At 43.7% G+C, this 19,738-nt stretch overlaps 2 protein-coding genes across 15 annotated transcripts in view; both read left to right on the top strand.

The window, feature by feature from the left end:
- LOC311077813 (complement C3-like) overlaps positions 1-19,738 on the top strand; it is a 501,390-nt gene that overhangs the window by 443,612 nt on the left and 38,040 nt on the right. The gene's annotated exons all lie outside the window — the stretch shown is intronic.
- LOC311077821 (complement C3-like) overlaps positions 1-19,738 on the top strand; it is a 72,922-nt gene that overhangs the window by 15,374 nt on the left and 37,810 nt on the right. The window contains exons 8-18 of one of the 2 annotated variants that reach the window (XM_084106451.1): positions 10,699-10,801; positions 10,934-11,054; positions 11,222-11,337; positions 11,541-11,687; positions 11,828-12,034; positions 12,173-12,364; positions 12,439-12,591; positions 12,979-13,108; positions 13,389-13,433; positions 18,544-18,652; positions 19,590-19,678. In XM_084106451.1, the coding sequence (XP_083962577.1) occupies positions 10,699-10,801; positions 10,934-11,054; positions 11,222-11,337; positions 11,541-11,687; positions 11,828-12,034; positions 12,173-12,364; positions 12,439-12,591; positions 12,979-13,108; positions 13,389-13,433; positions 18,544-18,652; positions 19,590-19,678 (1,412 nt within the window). The remainder of the gene's footprint in view (positions 1-10,698; positions 10,802-10,933; positions 11,055-11,221; positions 11,338-11,540; positions 11,688-11,827; positions 12,035-12,172; positions 12,365-12,438; positions 12,592-12,978; positions 13,109-13,388; positions 13,434-18,543; positions 18,653-19,589; positions 19,679-19,738) is intronic. The other variant, XM_084106452.1, reaches the window with a different exon arrangement.

The following is a 19,738-nucleotide window of genomic DNA, read 5'->3' as shown; positions in this document are numbered from 1 at the left end:
GAATGCACACAGGTTTCGTCTTTACAGAAACCACAAGGCATGCAGAACATAGTGTTTGTGGGCACTAGGCAGTGGGCACGTTCACTATGTTGCGTGCGTGATCGACCCGAGTCGAATATATGAGCGCGGGCCCTGTGTGAAGGGCTGTGCTAGTGTGTAGGGATGGGCACTAGCAGTGGGCATCTTCTCTACACATATAGCATCATCGGCCGTGCTCGTGGGCAGCAAAAAACACGTCTGCAGTTGTCTCTCGGGGAACAAACAGAGTGATTTGCATTCGGCGGCATAAATATTTTCTGCCGGCCGGCCTGGGGTTCGAACCTCCGATCCCCCGCTCGCAAGTCTAAGAATCTACCACTGGACCACAGTGAAGATACATAGACAAAGTCAGCGCGAGTATTATCCGCACTGGCGTTTGCTTGCAGGCATGTACCACGTGCTCGTGGGCAGCAAAAAACACGTCTGCAGTTGCCTCTCGGGGAACAAACAGAGTGATTTGCATTCGGCGGCATAAATATTTTCTGCCGGCCGGCCTGGGGTTCGAACCTCCGATCCCCCGCGCGCAAGTCTAAGAATCTACCACTGGACCACAGTGAAGATACATAGTCAAAGTCAGCGCGAGTATTATCCGCACTGGTGTTTGCTTGCAGGCATGTACCACGTGCTCGTGGCCAGCAAAAAACACGTCTGCAGTTGCCTCTCGGGGAACAGAGAGAGTGATTTGCATTTTCAGACGCCTGCAAAATGCCAGAATGTGAGAAGAGTGGAAATCGCCCAGTTTCAGCGGGGCTGAAAACGTACTCGGTTACTAACGTAACCTCGGTTCTCTCTAGAAGAGGGAACGAGTACTGCGTTTTAACCAAAACGCTACGGGAAAAGTCTCTTTTCACGAAACACTGAAGCAAAAAATTATCCTTTAATTTTCATATATGCAAAACGCGTTGCGGCAGCAGTCAGCTATGGCGAGACGGCTTGCTCGCTCATTGGCTGCTCTGCAGCAACTACATAAGCCTATCGAGCGAGGCCTGAGGTGACGTCAGGCCAATGAGGGCGCTTCGCGCCCTCCTCGCCACTTCCCGCCGAGACGGGCGTGGCTTACCTCTATAAAAGGAGCTCGAGAAGGCTGATTCACTTGATTTTGATCGCCGAAGCGAACCAGAGTGAACCAGACGCACGGCAGAGAACGCAGTACTCGTTCCCTCTTCTAGAGAGAACCGAGGTTACGTTAGTAACCGAGTACGTTCTCTTACGAGAGTTCTCTCGTACTGCGTTTTAACCAAAACGCTACGGGAACCCCTTGTAAAACGCCGTGCGTGCTGGGATAAAAACACTGATCACCGGAAGCTATTTCAGGCATACAGTGCATAATCACCAGATAGACTCACACAGAGTCAGGGAATAAGGGAGGGGAGCCTTAATTCCCTATACTGTAGCGTCCGCAGGCTTAACGTGACCTCACAGGGAGAGTCTAAAGACAGGAGGGGTTTCCCTCCGTCCTTATATAGACATGTCCACAGACGCGAATATGACATCACATAGACAGGGTAGGGAGCCTGAACTAATGTGGGAAATGTGGGTCTTACACAGTTCTGCCCAAGATAGTCGGTAGCGCATTGCGCCTGCGATTTCAGAGGTCTGGCTAGACAGCTGAATAGATTACACCGACAAAAGCTGTAGACGGAGAGGCCCAGCCTGCCGCCGTACATATATCCTGTAGGGAAATCCCGCTGGACCAAGCCCACGAGGAGGCAATGCCTCTCGTAGAATGCGCTCTAACTCCCAACGGGCATTGAATGCCCTTGACAGTATAAGCCAGCGCTATGGCGTCAACTATCCATCTGGATAGACTTTGTTTCGAAACAGCCATTCCTTTGGAACGTCCGCTGAACGAGACAAAGAGCTGCTCTGTCTGTCTGAAGACAGCAGAGCGGGACATATAAGCTCTTAAAGCCCTAACAGGGCAAAGAAAACTCGAGTCCCCCTCCTCACTCGATGCCGGCAGGGCAGACAGGGAAATAACCTGAGCCCGAAAAGGCGTGTTGAGGGATTTCGGCACATAGCCGTGCTTAGGTTTGAGTATGACTTTAGAGTCATAGGACCAAACTCCAAGCACGCCGGGCTCACAGAGAGCGCGTGCAGATCGCCTATGCGCTTCACTGAAGCGAGAGCCATCAAAAACACTCTTTTGAAAGACAAATGTTTGAGGCTAATAGACTGGATAGGCTCGAAAGGGGCACCTTTCATGGCCGCCAAGACCGTAGAAAGGTCCCACATAGGGACTGAAGGAGGTCTGGGTGGATTCAGTCTCCTAGCTCTCCTGAGGAAGCGGATGACTAAATCGTTCCTTCCCAGTGACTGACCCAGCGTTGAACCGGAGAACGCTGAAATAGCCGCCACATACACTTTGAGCGTGGAAGGGGATCTGCCCTTATCCAACAGCTCTTGTAGGAAGGAGAGAACCTCCGTTACCTCGCATTCGAGGGGTGAAAGGCTCCGAGCTGTACACCAGCCGGAGAAAACCGACCACTTCGAAGCATAAAGCCGCCAAGTCGACGGTGCTCTAGCCTGAGTGATGGTATTCATGACTCCCTCTGCGAGACCAACGGGTATCCGTTGAGCGCCCACACATGAAGGGACCACAGTTCCGGGTGTGGGTGCCAAATCGAGCCCCCGGCCTGCGAGAGGAGATCTCTCCTCAACGGCACTGGCCATGGAGCGATGTCTGCTAACTGCATCAGGACTGGGAACCATGCTTGGTTCTCCCAGAACGGTGCTACAAGCAGCACTGGGCATTTTGTTTCCCTGACCCGTTCCAACACCTGTGGCAGGAGGGAGACGGGGGGAAAAGCGTATAGCGGGCAGCGCGGCCACCTTCGGGACAGCGCGCTGTCGCTCTTTGAAGAGAACGCGGGGCAGTAAGCGTTTTCGTGGGACGCGAATAGGTCCACCTCCGCTCTGCCGAATCTCTCCCACAACAGCCGGACTGTTTGTGGGTGTAGAGACCATTCGCCCGGGGGAACGTTGTTCCTGGACAGTCTGTCTGGGCCCACATTCTGACGCCCAGGTACATGCACTGCTCTCAGCGAGCGTAAGTTGTGCTGAGCCCATATTAGGAGGCGTTTCGCCAGCCTGTACAGGGATGTGGATTTCAGACCGCCTTGGCGATTTATGTAGGACACCACAGCCATGTTGTCCGAACGGACTATGACGTGTTGGTCCTTGATGTGGGGACAAAAACGCGTCAGCGCGTTGTGCACTGCCAGCATTTCTAGGCAGTTTATGTGTTGGAGCTTTTCTCGTTCCGACCACAGGCCGAAGAACGGTCTGCCCTCGAGCAGCGCTCCCCATCCCGAGGTGGATGCGTCTGTCGACACCATCCTCACTCCCGAGGAAGTCCCCAGGCTTACACCTAATCGGTAGCAGTCGTCCGCCATCCAAGGCACCAGGGCTGTAACACAGTTCTGATCGACCTTGAGGCGTAATCGACCGGGTACCCGCGCTTTCAACCAGAACTGCAGCGGGCGCATGCGGAGCAAGCCCAGCCGGAGAACTGATGATGCTGAGGCCATGAGACCCAGCATCCTTTGAAACTTCCTGAGCGGGGTGAAAGCGCCGCGGCGGAAAGACTTCGCCGCGCGTTGAATGTGCAGCACGCGCTGTGGCAACAGCCACGCTGTCATAGACTGCGAGTCCAGAACGATACCCAGAAACAAAATCATTTGACTGGGGTTCAGTGAACTCTGCGCCCAATTGGCCGTGATACCAAGATTCTCGAGGTGATCGAGTAAAATGGTTCTGTGCTCCACGAGCTGAGATCGTGATTGGGCTAGGATCAACCAGTCGTCCAAATAGTTCAGCACTCGCATGCCTCTGAGTCTGAGAGGAGCGAGCGCTGCGTCCATGCATTTCGTAAATGTACGAGGTGCCAGGGACAAACCGAACGGCAGGACTGTATACTGGTATGTCTGACCCCCGAAGGCGAATCTCAAGTATCGCCTGTGATGTGACGCTATCTGTATTTGAAAATACGCGTCCTTCAGATCTATTGACATAAACCAGTCTCCTCGGCGAACATGCGCGAGGATTTTCCTGGTCGTGAGCATTTTGAAACTGCGTTTCACTAATGCTTTGTTCAGCTGTCTTAGATCCAGTATGGGTCTGATACCACTGTCCTTTTGGGGACTAGAAAGTATCTGCTGTATAGCCCCCCTTCGCTTTGAGCTTGGGGCACATGCTCTATCGCCCCTTTGCTTACCAGTTTTGATATTTCGGCGCGAAGTAGGTGTGCTACTTCTGAAACCACCGTAGTTTAGACGCGCGCTGTGAAGCGGGGAGGGCGTCGACAAAACTGTAGCGAGAAGCCTCTCTTATAATGCCTAGCACCCAGTCCGAAACCCCTGGAAGCGCTGCCTATGCTTCTGCATGGTTGGCTAAGGGCTGGATGCAAAGCGCGCTCTGTTCGCCGTGCGACAGAGGCGCTTCGGGGCGCAATAACGTAGGCGTTATACCTGTGGCATTCGAGGCGGGGGGCGCGCTTATTACAGCGGGCAGAGCGCTCGTCCTCGACCCTACTACAGTGCTTAACTGAGTGAGGGAGGGCTGAGCGGATCCCGCGGGACTCATGTCTGCGAGTAAATGTGGGCGGGAAGCGGGCACATTCACTGCTTTGGGCGCGCTGTCTGACTGAGCAGAGCGAGCGCGCACAGATCTCGTTTTTACAGAGAGCCTGTGGTCTGTGAGACATAGTGTTTGTGCGGGCACTTTCACTATGTTGGAAGCGCAATCGACCTGAGTCGATTTTATGTGCGCGAGCCCTAAGTGTAGGGCTGTGCTTGTGTGTAGAGATGGGCACTGAGGAGTGGGCATCGACACTACACTTATAGCACCATCGGCCGTGGCCGGGACACCAGAAAATACTGTGAGTAAGTGTGGGCGCGGGAGAGCGGGCACAGTTACTGCAATGAGTGCACTGTCTGTCTGAGCAGAGTGAATGCACACAGGTTTCGTCTTTACAGAAACCACAAGGCATGCAGAACATAGTGTTTGTGGGCACTAGGCAGTGGGCACGTTCACTATGTTGTGTGCGTGATCGACCCGAGTCGAATATATGAGCGCGGGCCCTGTGTGAAGGGCTGTGCTAGTGTGTAGGGATGGGCACTAGCAGTGGGCATCTTTTCTACACATATAGCATCATCGCCCGTGGCCGGGACTTCGGTAGAAGTCTGGCCATGTACCACGTGCTCGTGGGCTGCAAAAAACACGTCTGCAGTTGCCTCTCGGGGAACAAACAGAGTGATTTGCATTCGGCGGCATAAATATTTTCTGCCGGCAGGCCTGGGGTTCGAACCTCCGATCCCCCGCGCGCAAGTCTAAGAATCTACCACTGGACCACAGTGAAGATACAGAGACAAAGTCAGCGCGAGTGTTATCCACACTGGCGTATGTTTGCAGGCATGTACCACGTGCTCGTGGGCAGCAAAAAACACGTCTGCAGTTGCCTCTCGGGGAACAAACAGAGTGATTTGCTTTCGGCGGCATAAATATTTTCTGCCGGCAGGCCTGGGGTTCGAACCTCCGATCCCCCGCGCGCAAGTCTAAGAATCTACCACTGGACCACAGTGAAGATACATAGACAAAGTCAGCGCGAGTATTATCCACACTGGCGTTTGCTTGCAGGCATGTACCACGTGCTCGTGGGCAGCAAAAAAAAAACACGTCTGCAGTTGCCTCTCGGGGAACAGACAGAGTGATTTGCATTTTCAGACGCCTGCAAAATGCCAGAATGTGAGAAGAGTGGATATTGCCCAGTTTCAGCGGGGCTGAAAATACTCCATTCTCCTTTCGCCAGTGACGCACGGGAACCGTAGAAACGGTGTTCGGTTGCAGGCAAGCGGGTACTACGCGCTCGCTGGCTGCAAAATGCATCTCTGCAGTCGCCTTCAGGGGACTGACAGAGCAAGCATTGGCGGCATAAATATATATGCCGCTAGACCGGGATCCGAACCCCGACCTCCCGTGTGAAAAACCTATAATTCCACCACTGAGCCACAGGGGGATACAGGCTTTTGAAAGCGGCGTCAACATGTATTCTTCGGCGTTTGCTGGCAGGCAAGCGTGTAACAGACTCACTTGCTGCAATAATATTTCCAGTCGCCGAACAGGGAACTGAGAAATGTGAGAGAAAAGAGGTCAGACCGACCAACGGTGGGACTAAGAATACTCTTTTCTCCTTCGCCGGTGAATGACGCGTGCAGAGGCAGGGTAGCTTTTCTTGTAACGTAAAGAAAAACTAATCCCGCCATCCGCTTCCAGGAAGGGCAGCCTCGGAAAGGATGCCCGGCGAGTCCTCAGAGTCACCGTAGGCAATTTGCTCGGAGTGAAGGCGTTCGCCGTCAGCGAGCGCGAGCGCTGCATGAGAAGGCGTCTTGAAAAAGACGCAGCTCTTTTAGGGGTGTGTGTTGCAAAGCGAACACACACACACATACACAAGAACAAAGAATGTAAAGGATATGGCGTCGGAAAGCGCAGCAGGTACGGCGGTAGAAGGCGGCGTTGGCCAGCGGCTTCAAGGGCTCGTCCCGCTGAAGTGCTTGCATCAGACGACGCGTGCTTCCTCGTGATCCAGCGATGCGTGCGCTTCGCTGAAGAGATTAAAATCAAGTGAATCAGCCTTCTCGAGCTCCTTTTATAGAGGTAAGCCACGCCCGTCTCGGCGGGAAGTGGCGAGGAGGGCGCGAAGCGCCCTCATTGGCCTGACGTCACCTCAGGCCTCGCTTGATAGGCTTATGCAGTTGCTGCAGAGCAGCCAATGAGCGAGCAAGCCGTCTCGCCATAGCTGACTGCTGCCGCAACGCGTTTTGCATATATGAAAATTAAAGGATAATTTTTTGCTTCAGTGTTTCGTGAAAAGAGACTTTTCCCGTAGCGTTTTGGTTAAAACGCAGTACGAGAGAACTCTCGTAAGAGAACACTCCATTCTCCTTTCGCCAGTGACGCGCGGGAACCGTAGAAACGGTGTTCGGTTGCAGGCAAGCGGGTACTACGCGCTCGCTGGCTGCAAAATGCATCTCTGCCGTCGCCTTCAGGGGACTTACAGAGCAAAGCATTGGCGGCATAAATATATATGCCGCTAGACAGGGATCCGAACCCCGGTCTCCCGCGTGGAGAATCTATAATTCCACCACTGAGCCACAGGGGGATACAGGCTTTGAAAGCGGCGTCAACATGTATTCTTCGGCGTTTGCTGGCAGGCAAGCGTGTAACAGACTCACTTGCTGCAATAATATTTCCAGTCGCCGAACAGGGAACTGAGAAATGTGAGAGAAAAGAGGTCAGACCGACCAACGGTGGGACTAAGAACACTCTTTTCTCCTTCGCCGGTGAATGACGCGTGCAGAGGCAGGGTAGCTTTTCTTGTAACGTAAAGAAAAACTAATCCCGCCATCCGCTTCCAGGAAGGGCAGCCTCGGAAGGATGCCCGGTGAGTCCTCAGAGTCACCGTAGGCAATTGGCTCGGAGTGAAGGCGTTCGCCGTCAGCGAGCGCGAGTGCTGCATGAGAAGGCATCTTGAAAAAGACGCAGCTCTTTTAGGGGTGTGTGTTGCAAAGCGAACACACACACACACACACAAACACAAGAACAAGAATGTAAAGGATATGGCGTCGGAAAGCGCAGCAGGTACGGCGGTAGAAGGCGGCGTTGGCCAGCGGCTTCAAGGGCTCGTCCCGCTGAAGTGCTTGCATCAGACGACGCGTGCTTCCTCGTGATCCAGCGATGCGTGCGCTTCGCTGAAGAGATTAAAATCAAGTGAATCAGCCTTCTCGAGCTCCTTTTATAGAGGTAAGCCACGCCCGTCTCGGCGGGAAGTGGCGAGGAGGGCGCGAAGCGCCCTCATTGGTCTGATGTTGCATCAGCCTGCGCTCGATAGGCTTATGCAGTTGCCGCAGAGCAGCCAATGAGCGGACAAGCCGTCTTGCTTCAGCTGTCTGCTGCTGCCGCAACGCGTTTTACATATATGAAAATTAAAGGATAATTTTTGCTTCAGTGTTTCGTGAAAAGAGACTTTTCCCGTAGCGTTTTGATAAAACGCAGTACGAGAGAACTCTCGTAAGAGAACAAAATATGTGTGAAATGAGATACTGGTAACACTTTCGCGGATATTCCGTATCATAACAAGTGTCTCAACTGAAAAAAAAAAACGCAACGCTGCCAAAACGCTCTCAAGCGCTCACAGCTAGGTGTTTTCAGCAGAGCGCCTAGCGTTTTCAGCTGGCTAAAAACGCTTTGGTGGACACACGGCCTTATGGTGAATAAATATTATGAAAAATACATATATTTATGGAGTATGAAAACTGCAGTTTCCAGAGGTGGAAAGTCCAGGGGTCAGAAAGTAAAAGTCCTGCCATATGTTTATTCCACCCATGAACTCACACAGCAAAAACTCCAGCGTTAAATGAACTCTCCTGGGAGTTTATTTGGCTCCAGACTCAAGAGTGTTAAAGTTAATGAGATAATTTAGTGATTGATTGAGTGATGATTGACCATTATTGAAGACACCTGATGTTAACAAGCAGAATCACCAAAGGATAAAATCTCTTTTTAAGTTACCATTATGGTGATCAGTGTTTGCTTTAGTTGGGCTCTTGACCCTTAAACTGTTAACATTAGATTTTGTTTGTTTGTTGAATCTGAGTTATAACTCTCAGATGAACAAAGAGAAAAGTTGATCAGGTGGTGTTGGTTATGTTTTGACATAATCATAATTTCACCTGAATCACTGAACTCATTTAGAGTCTGTTCTCTGACTTAAATGTATATTGTTGATTACAGCATCACTGTGATTCTACATCATAAGCTCCAGAATTTTATAATTAGTCTAAAGGATTTCTTAAAAGTTGTTCTGATAAAACAAAATCTTTCTTTAAGGCGCACACAGACATCAAGAATGAGTGTATGAATCTCAACAATGGTGACAAACAGAATATTCAATTAGGGAAAGGAAATTACAAAGACAATTCAGATCATAATTTATTCATAACGCAATGCATGATGGGAGTCATTAATGAGTTTTGATTGGTGGCACCCAGAATGCACTGCAACATGCTTTATTATTGACACCATTGTTGAGATTCACAGGCTGATTATTGATGTCACTGTGTCTAAATAAAGTAATTTTCAATGTCTTTTGGATTATATTGAAAATGCTGAAATCATTTGCTGTAAATTCACAGTGCTGCTGTAATCAACAAGGTAGACATAGGTAAGGTAGGTCAGTGGTTCCCAAACCTGTCCTGAAGGCACCCCAACACTGCACATTTTCTTTGTCTCCCTAATCAAACACACCTGATTCAACTCATCAGCTCATTATCACAAGGGTTAATGAGCTGATGAGTTGAATCAGGTGTGTTTGATTAGGGAGACAAAGAAAATGTGCAGTGTTGGGGGTCCTTCAGGACAGGTTTGGGAACCACTGAGGTAGGTAACTCTCTAAATGAGATTTGTGATTCAGGTCAAATTATGATTATGGCAAAACATAACCAACACCACCTGATCAACTTTTCTCTTTGTTCGTCTGAGAGTTATAACTATATATACAACAACCAAACAAAATCTAAAGTTAATGATGTAAGGGTCAAGAGCCCAACTAAATCTAACACTGATCACCATAATGATGTCTTAATTTTTTTAGATTTTCTCCTTTGGTGATTCTGCTTGTTAACATCAGGTGTCTTCAATAATGGTCAATCATCACTCAGATAATCGCTTAATTAGCTCATTAACTTTAACACTCTTGAGTGTTAATTTAACACTCATATTTTAACACTTTAACACTCTTGAGTCTGGAGCCATATAAACTCCCAGGAGAGTTCATTTAACACTGGAGTTTTTGCTGTGCACAATAGGCACGGCTCAATCCGAGGGGCAATCAATCCGATAAACGGCTGTCTTTTCGCTCTGCATGCAATAGGACAGCGCTACAACCAACCAGAGCATTTTCCCATCAGCGGAGCCAACGGTAGTTGATAGATTAAACTTTTGCCGTATATGGCCGGCAAAACTACGAACACATCTTCCTGTTTTAAGAATGACTTAAGTGCCGTTCCTTGTTCTTTTCTCAAAGAAAAGCTTAACTCCAAGTCCTCCAGAGTCGCGGCCAAAGCCGATTCGAAGACCGCTGTTCGCCAGCAGCAGCTCTTCTTTGTTTTCAAGTAGCAGGGAATTCACGCAGAACCGTCACACTCACAACTCTGTTGTCATTATGTAAAGCCCACTCACCGACTCTATACACGATTTGATTGGCCTGACTAGAGTTTGGTTTTTCCAGCTCGAAAGTCAACAGAGAGTTGCTAGACTACCCTGGCTGCAAAATACATTTGGCTGCTGCTAGGGTGCGTCTAGATTTCTAGGCTACAGCTCCAGAGTATATTGGCTACACTGTAAAATCCAACTATCTAACTAAACCTTTTTAGATAACTATATATATACAAAATGAGTAGTGTACATGCTCATATATAAAAATAAAAAAACATGAAAAACCCTCATGTTGTTCAAAACATGTATGACTGTGGAAAAAGAAAAGAAGGTAGTTAGACAAATGTTCAAGCTGCTTTTTTTCTATGTAATGAAACTGGATGTGGATCAGGGTTAGTTGTCGTCACCGTTCAGTTTTTACAGCAGAAATTGTCTGTGCTTTTATAGGTACCTGTTTGGACAGAAGGTGGAAGGACATGCGTTTGTGATGTTTGGTGTGAGGGATGGTGAGAAGAAAGCAATTATTCTTTCTTCTCTTCAAAGAGTTCAGGTGGGAGACATTAAACAGTTTACAAGCTGTGATCAATCTCATTTCTCTTCACCTAAAGGATGACTTAAATGAAACATTAAAATGCTTTTTACTGCGTCTTGTTGACTGCTGTTGTCTTTCTCATATGAATAGATTAGGGAAGGAGAAGGTGAGGCAGAACTGAGCAGGGAGATGATCACTAAGATCTTTCCAGACATTAACCAGCTGGTTGGACAATCAATCTATGTTTCAGTCAGTCTTTTAACAGAAAGTGGTAAGACTCAACAGATACTGTACATCTGTATGTTTACATGCCTGTGTGTGAATGTATATGAGAGGCTAATCGTGTGTGTGTGTGTGTGTGTGTGTGTGTGTGTGTGTGTGTGTGTGTGTGTGTGTGTGTGTGTGTGTGTGTGTGTGTGTGTGTGTGTGTGTGTTCAGGCAGTGAAATGGTGGAAGCAGAAAGGAGAGGCATTCAGATTGTGATGTCACCGTACACCATCCACTTAAAAAAAACACCACAATTCTTCAAACCTGGGATGCCCTTCAGTGTCTCGGTATGAAACATTGACTAAAAAGTAAACAAGTAAACATCATAAACTATTTAAGTTTGCATGAAATGGAAGTTGCAATAGGTTTTTTCTTTCCTATTGTGATGTGCAGTGTATATATATATATATATATATATATATATATATATATATATATATATATATATATACTTTTTTCTTTTTTGTTTTTGCTTTGGCTTCTATAAAAGGTCCATTTAACAAATCCTGACCAGACTCCTGCTGAAAATGTGGAAGTGGAGGTCAATCCTGGAGGGGTCAGAGGTCAAACAAGAGCCAATGGCATTGCAAAGTTTACAGTCAACACTCTAGGAGGATCTTCTACACTGCAGATCACTGTAAGACCTGCAAACTAAACTAATGTTCAGTCACTTTCACTGAAGAACTGGTGGAAAATAGATCAGTTAACATATGTTGAACAAGCAATGGAGTATATTCTACACAGCACATCAGAAAACAGTGTATTTGCTTTTTTCAGGCAAAAACCAAAGATCCACAATTAAGAGATGAACAGCAGGCAGTGAAGACGATGACGGCTCTCGCTTACATTCCCAAAGTAGCCAGCGCCAAGAATTACTTGCACATCAGCATTGATGCTGCTGAGCTTCAGATCGGTGATCAAATGACAGTCAATCTGTACACAGGACAAAGTCCAGGAGTCAAAGATCAAGATTACACATACATGGTAAAGATTATAGTTATTTCTAAATAAAGCTGCACCACAAATGTATTCATTATGTCAATATTTGATTAACTACCACAGCTTGTGTTTGAAACCATATGAATATCATAAATACTGTTAACTCATCTTCCTCATTTTCAGATCTTAAGTAAAGGTCAGATTGTTAAGGCAGACAGGTTCAAGAGGAGAGGACAACCTCTAGTGACTCTGGCTCTACCTGTAACCAAAGACATGGTGCCGTCCTTCCGCTTTGTGGCTTATTACCATGTGGGCTCGTCTGAGGTGGTGTCTGATTCAGTCTGGGTCGACGTGAAGGACACGTGCATGGGAACGGTGGGTCAACCATCACAAGAAATGTTTGAAATGCTCATCAACTAGATCTGATTCAGTGTCTCTCGTTTTAACAGCTCAAGCTTCAGGTGAAGAACAAGATGAATACCTATGGCACAAGAGATGAGGTCAAGCTGCAGATAACTGGAGATCCTGGAGCTAGAGTTGGGCTGGTGGTGGTTGACAAGGCTGTGCATGTCCTTAACAAGAACAGACTCACTCAGACTCAGGTGAAGGACCTTCTTCAGCTCCTCAACAGCTTGTAATTTAGCTAATAAATTAAATCTTTCCTGGGTTTCACTTTATTTTGATGGTCCCTTTAACACATTCTGTTGACTATAAGTAACGCTGCACCTACATGTCTACTAACTCTCATTAGAGTGTTAGTTAAGTATTAATAGACTGGTAGGGTTAGGGTTAGATTAAGTTGACATGTAGTTGCAAAATTACTTATAGTCAGTAGAGTGTCTGTTGAGGGAGCATCACAATAAAGTGTTAGCAGACAGTCTACTTATACTCCAATGAAAGTTAGTTGACATATAGTTGCAAAGTTACTTATAGTCAACAGCACGAAAAAAGGGACCATCAAAATAAAGTGTTACCCTTTCCTGCTTTAGATCTGGGACGTCATAGAGAAGCATGACACCGGCTGTACGGCAGGAGGTGGAAGGGACAGTATGGGGGTTTTCAGTGATGCAGGTCTGATGTTTGAGTCCAGCACTGCAGGAGGAACCAACACCAGAACAGGTATATATATACATTTGTAATTTCTTCAATTTTAATAAAAATACCAGTATATTTTATTTCATATTTCACTAAAATGAATCCATAGGGGCAGTTTCCATGAACATACAATTGAAATAATTTTCTACAGATTTATGAATGTCTCCAGTGTCTATTATGTTAACTAATTTAAGTTGGTATAATCGGCGCTGGAAAAGCACTGCACCAAGTTCAATTTTAGTGAATTCCCTCTCACACATTAGAGCGCCATATGCTAATTTCATTCTAATTAAACTTCCTCTAGCGCCGGAGTGTCCCTTCCTTTCAAAGAGAAGACGGAGATCACCGGGTGAGAAACTGCTCTTACACTCTAAAAAGAGATGTGTTAAAAATGACACATGTTGTGTCAGTTTTAACACATGTAGTGAGTGTGCTCAGGGACAACACATGTTGTGTCAAATTTAACACAATAAATGTGTAAGTCATTTTAACACACAAATTGTGTCATTTTAAAAAATAAAGCGAAAGGGCCAGATGCAACAATATTAACCGTTTAATCAATAGTCGAGTACAGAATGCATGTGCACACAAAGTACAAGACAATGTTTCAAGCTCAATGACTGGACAGACTCACTGTACTGGACATTATTCAGTTATTCACACTTCAACCCCTAACTGATAATGCTGCTTTTGACAAAAGTTCATGAAGAGATAACAGTTAACAGAGTTTGCACTATGAATTTAATTAAAATGTAGCAACTGACAAAATATTGTATACAAATAACGTGTATTTACACTGGCCTGTTTGTTTGAGAACATAGCAAACACTGCATACCATTCACAGTGATGGTGAGTGTCGGCACTCAAAATGATGAGTTGAAAACAACACAACCTGTAAAAAGAGATGTGTTAAAAATTACATGTTGTGTAGATTTTAACACATGTAGTGTGTGTGCTCAGGGACAACACATGTTGTGTAGATTTTAACACATGTAGTGTGTGTGCTCAGGGACAACACGTTGTGTCAAATTTAACACACAACCTGTGTCGATTCTTAACACATCTCTGTGTTTATAAAGGACTACACATTTTGTATTACCTTTAACACAACTAATGTGTTATTCCTCTTACACACAAGTGTGTTGAAACCTTTTACACACTAATGTGTTATAGTTACACAACTTGTGTCAGATATGTGTCATATGTGACTGTAGTCGGCAGAGGTGGAAAGTCCAGGGGTCAGAAAGTAAAAGTCCTGCCATATATTTATTCCACCCATGAACTCACACAGCAAAAACTCCAGTTTTAAATGAACTCTCCTGGGAGTTTATTTGGCTCCAGACTCAAGAGTGTTAAAGTTAATGAGATAATTTAGTGATTGATTGAGTGATGATTGAGCATTATTGAAGACACCTGATGTTAACAAGCAGAATCACTGAAGGAGAAAATCTCTTTTTTTAAGTTGCCATTATGGTGATCAGTGTTGGCTTTAGTTGGGCTCTTGAACCTTAAACTAATATCGTTAGATTTTGTTTGGCTGTTCTATCAGTGTTATAACTCTCAGATGAACAAAGAGAAAAGCTGATCAGGTCATTTTGGTTGTGTTTCGACACAATCATCTTTTGACTTGAATCACAAAGCTCATTCAGAGAGTTAGGTTTACCTTGCTGATTACAGCAGTCTATGATTCTACAGTATACTCTTATCAATATAATCAGCATTTTCAAAATAATCCAAAAGATTTCTTTAAAGTTGTCCTGATCAAAACACTTTGGAAAGGTTTTGTTTTTTTTGGACACACAGACACCAAGAATCAGCCTGTGATTCTCAACAATGGTGACAATAATAAAGCATGTTGCAGTGCATTCTGGGTACCACCAATCAAAACTCATTCATGGCTCCCATCATGCATTGCGGTATGAATAAATTATGATCTGAATTGTCTTACTAATTTCCTTTCCCTAATGGAATATTCTTTTTGTCACCATTGTTGAGATTCATACACTGATTCTTGATGTCTGTGTGCGCCTTAAAGAAAGATTTTTTTTTTTTTTTTATATCAGAACAACTTTTAAGAAATCATTTGGATTATAATGACAAATCTGGATATTATTCTGTAGAATCACTGTGATGCTGTTATGACCAATATACATTTAAGTCAGAGATTAGACTCTAAATGAGTTCAGTGATTCAGGTTAAATGATGATTATGTTCAAATATAACCAACACCACCTGTTCACCTTTTCTCTTTGATCATCTGGCTGTTATAACTCAGATACAGCAGCCAAACAAAATCTAAAGTTAAACATTTAAAGGTCAACTGCCCAACTAAATCAAACACCGATATCCATAATGGTAACTAAAATTGTGATTTTTCTCCTTCAGTGATTCTGCTTGTTAACATCAGGTGTCTTCAATAATGGTCAATCATCACTCAATCAATCACTTAATTATCTCATTAACTTTAACACTCTTGAGTCTGGAGCCAAATAAACTCCCAGGAGAGTTCATTTAAAACTGGAGTTTTTGCTGTGTGAGTTCATGGGTGGAATAAATATATGGCAGGACTTTTACTTTCTGACCCCTGGACTTTCCACCTCTGGTAGATAGCATTTTGACACATGTTGTGTAGATTTTAGCACACAATGTGTGTTAAAATGTAACTCTGGATAGAATAGCACTGGGTGGAGGAGAGTTTGTGTTTATGAAAAAAAATATAGGTATATTTTATATGGTATCCCATAAAATACTCTAAAATAAATAAAGCAATACATTCAAATAAATAAATTAAATCTTAATTCATGAAAACTTAAAGATTAACATGTGTTTTTTGGCGGCCAATCACATCATGCCTCTTTTTCAATGTCTTTTTCAAATGCTGCTTTCACTTGTTATTAATAACCAGATTAACTTTATTTCTGTCAGACTCTACAGAAGCTCTTATTGAGAATTAACAGGTTTTGGTGTTGACAATTCATTGAATTTTTCATTTAAAGTCACCAGAATCGTGATTAGTGTCAGCTTTATTTGGGCTCTTGACCCTTGACTCTTTAATATTAGTTTTCTCTGATTGTTATAAATGTGTATTTGTTTTAACACATTAGAAACAGCAGAAATAATCATGAGAAAAATATGCTCAGATGATAATATTATCATCATGGACATGTAAGTGTTGTTAATCTCAGCAAGAGTTTAATATTCAAAAGATGAATGTAATATTTAAAAGTTGACTTTTAAAAGGATTAGCAAATTGCAATTAACTTAAAATTAATTTTAAAATACACAGTTCATACAGAACCTTACAGACTATGGTATCAAACAGACATCAAGAATCAGCACATGAATCTCAACAATGGTGACAAACAAAAAGCTTCATGCTGCAATGCATGCTGGGTGCCACCATAGTACAAATCTCATCCATGACTCCCAGCATGCATTGCGACATGATGTTGATGTTGATGTTGAGATTCATACACTGATTCTTGAGGTCTTTGTTTGACTAGTTTCTGCTGCGGATTAAAATTTTCAGAAAACATTATTTATTTATTTTTCTGCACTGCTGGATAGCATGATGTTGTGTCACAAGATTGTTTTAACTAACAGCACATAAATAAATTAAATGCGCACCACTTGCTGATTATGACATATTATATCATATTTACACAGATGTAGATTCATGATGTCTTAACCATCCAAATGTTCAAACAAACTCTTTATTAAACGTCACTGGACTACATAAACACAAGTTAACAATACGTTTCAGTTTTCATCCAAACACTCAGTTGTAAAAACACAGAAGTAACTCTGGCAAATACACACCGACTACCAGAGGTGGAAAGTCCAGGGGTCAGAAAGTAAAAGTCCTGCCATATATTTATTCCACCCATGAACTCACACAGCAAAAACTCCAGTTTTAAATGAACTCTCCTGGGAGTTTATTTGGCTCCAGACTCAAGAGTGTTAAAGTTAATGAGATAATTAAGTGATTGATTGAGTGATGATTGACCATTATTGAAGACACCTGATGTTAACAAGCAGAATCACCAAAGGAGAAAAATCACAATTTTAGTTACCATTATGGATATCGGTGTTTGATTTAGTTGGGCAGTTGACCTTTACATGTTTAACTTTAGATTTTGTTTGGCTGCTGTATCTGAGTTATAACAGCCAGATGATCAAAGAGAAAAGGTGAACAGGTGTTGGTTATATTTTAACATAATCATCATTTAACCTGAATCACTGAACTCATTTAGAGTCTAATCTCTGACTTAAATGTATATTGGTCATAACAGCATCACAGTGATTCTACAGAATAATATCCAGATTTGTCATTATAATCCAAATGATTTCTTAAAAGTTGTTCTGAAATAAATAAATAAAAATCTTTCTTTAAGGCGCACACAGACATCAAGAATCAGTGTATGAATCTCAACAATGGTGACAAAAAGAATATTCAATTAGGGAAAGGAAATTAGTAAGACAATTCAGATCATAATTTATTCATACCGCAATGCATGATGGGAGCCATGAATGAGTTTTGATTGGTGGTACCCAGAATGCACTGCAACATGCTTTATTATTGTCACCATTGTTGAGAATCACAGGCTGATTCTTGGTGTCAGTGTGTCCAAAAAAAAAAAAAAAACTTTTCAAAGTGGTTTGATCAGGACAACTTTAAAGAAATCTTTTGGATTATTTTGAAAATGCTGATTATATTGATAAGAGTATACTGTAGAATCATAGACTGCTGTAATCAGCAAGGTAAACCTAACTCTCTGAATGAGCTTTGTGATTCAAGTCAAAAGATGATTGTGTCGAAACACAACCAAAATGACCTGATCAGCTTTTCTCTTTGTTCATCTGAGAGTTATAACACTGATAGAACAGCCAAACAAAATCTAACGATATTAGTTTAAGGTTCAAGAGCCCAACTAAAGCCAACACCGATATCCATAATGGCAACTTAAAAAAAGAGATTTTCTCCTTCAGTGATTCTGCTTGTTAACATCAGGTGTCTTCAATAATGCTCAATCATCACTCAATCAATCACTAAATTATCTCATTAACTTTAACACTCTTGAGTCTGGAGCCAAATAAACTCCCAGGAGAGTTCATTTAAAACTGGAGTTTTTGCTGTGTGAGTTCATGGGTGGAATAAATATATGGCAGGACTTTTACTTTCTGACCCCTGGACTTTCCACCTCTGCTACAGAGCCCCTAACGGAAAAAATATGAGATGGGAAGAAAAATAATATGATAATGCTTTTGCTTTCTCTCACAAATGTATGGCATTCCCCCGAGAAACTTTCAGAAAATAAATAATTGATTAAACAGTGCAAATATGATAGGGCTCTAGCACCAATCAGGGCTGGGAACCCTGATATATTTTTACTTGACTTGATTGTTTGTCCTTTTGCTCTATAATGTAAATTCTGTCACATTTGTATCTGTTACAACAGGTGGTGATGATGATGATGATGAATATTATACAGACTCTGATGAGATCGTGTCACGTACTCTGTTCCCTGAGAGTTGGCTTTGGGAAGAGATTGATCTATGTGAGAATTGGTGAGTAGGAGACTTTTAGACAAAAGCCGTCAGTTGAGCACCGCCCAGCCAGCAGAGCCATGTGGGGCCCAAATGGGTTTGACCTGGGCTATCTAACTGGGACCCAGCCAGTTTTGTCCTCAGTTTCCATGTAGGCCCCACATGGGTTTGCCCAGATGAAATGAACACTGCTTAGTGTGCACACTACAGGCTGTTTAATGTAACACTTAATCAGTGTTGGAGGTAATGAGATAATTAAGCGATTGAATAATGATTGTGCATTATTGATGAACACCTGCTGTTAACAAGCACAATCACTGAAGGAAAGAGAAACACAAGAACTACTTCCAGCCACAACCTTGGATGAAATCAACTGAAGATAAAATACATCAAATCTCTCAAGATCTGATTAAACAACTCCACAAACAGCATTACCAGCTTCACTTATTACTAACCAGACTGACTTTATTTCTGTCAGACGTCTTCAGAAGCTCTTATTAATAATTAACAGAGGTTTAGATGCTGATTACTTATTTGAAAGTAATAGTTTGGTTTGATGTTACCATTGTGGCGATCAGTGTGTGCTTTAGTCAGGCTCTTGACTTTTTAACATTAGATTTTCTCTGGCAGCTGTGTCTGTTTGTTATGGCGACAACAGCAAGAGAATATGTAATCTGATGCTGTAAGCTGATTGATGATAAGAATATAGTCATCATCATATAATGGCTTAACTCACTGATATTATGTGTGAGGTTTATACGGGTAGTATGTTATGCATTTTGTTTTATTGTTGTGATTCTGCAGCAAGAGATCCAGCACAGTTTAATCAGAACATTGTTGGCAACATAGTGTGTGTGTGTCTGTGTCTGTGTGTGTGTGTGTGTGTCTGAGAGTCTGATAGTAAACAAGCATTAAAAGAGTGCTTCATCAGTCTTCTTGTATTTTCCTCATATCCCAGTCCAGCACCAGTCACAGATAAAGTGATCCTCCTGAAAGACTCTATTACTACCTGGCAGATCTTGGCTGTCAGTCTGTCACCAACACTTGGTAAGATGAAGCTGCAAACACATGATACATGGTCTGAAAATCATCATCATCATCATCCAG

This window comes from Abramis brama (genome assembly GCF_963993115.1).
Source record: "Abramis brama genome assembly, chromosome: 2".
Classification (NCBI taxonomy): domain Eukaryota; kingdom Metazoa; phylum Chordata; class Actinopteri; order Cypriniformes; family Leuciscidae; genus Abramis; species Abramis brama.
The sequence above is the reverse complement of the archived record's forward strand: the minus strand, read 5'-3'. Positions and strand labels throughout refer to the sequence as shown.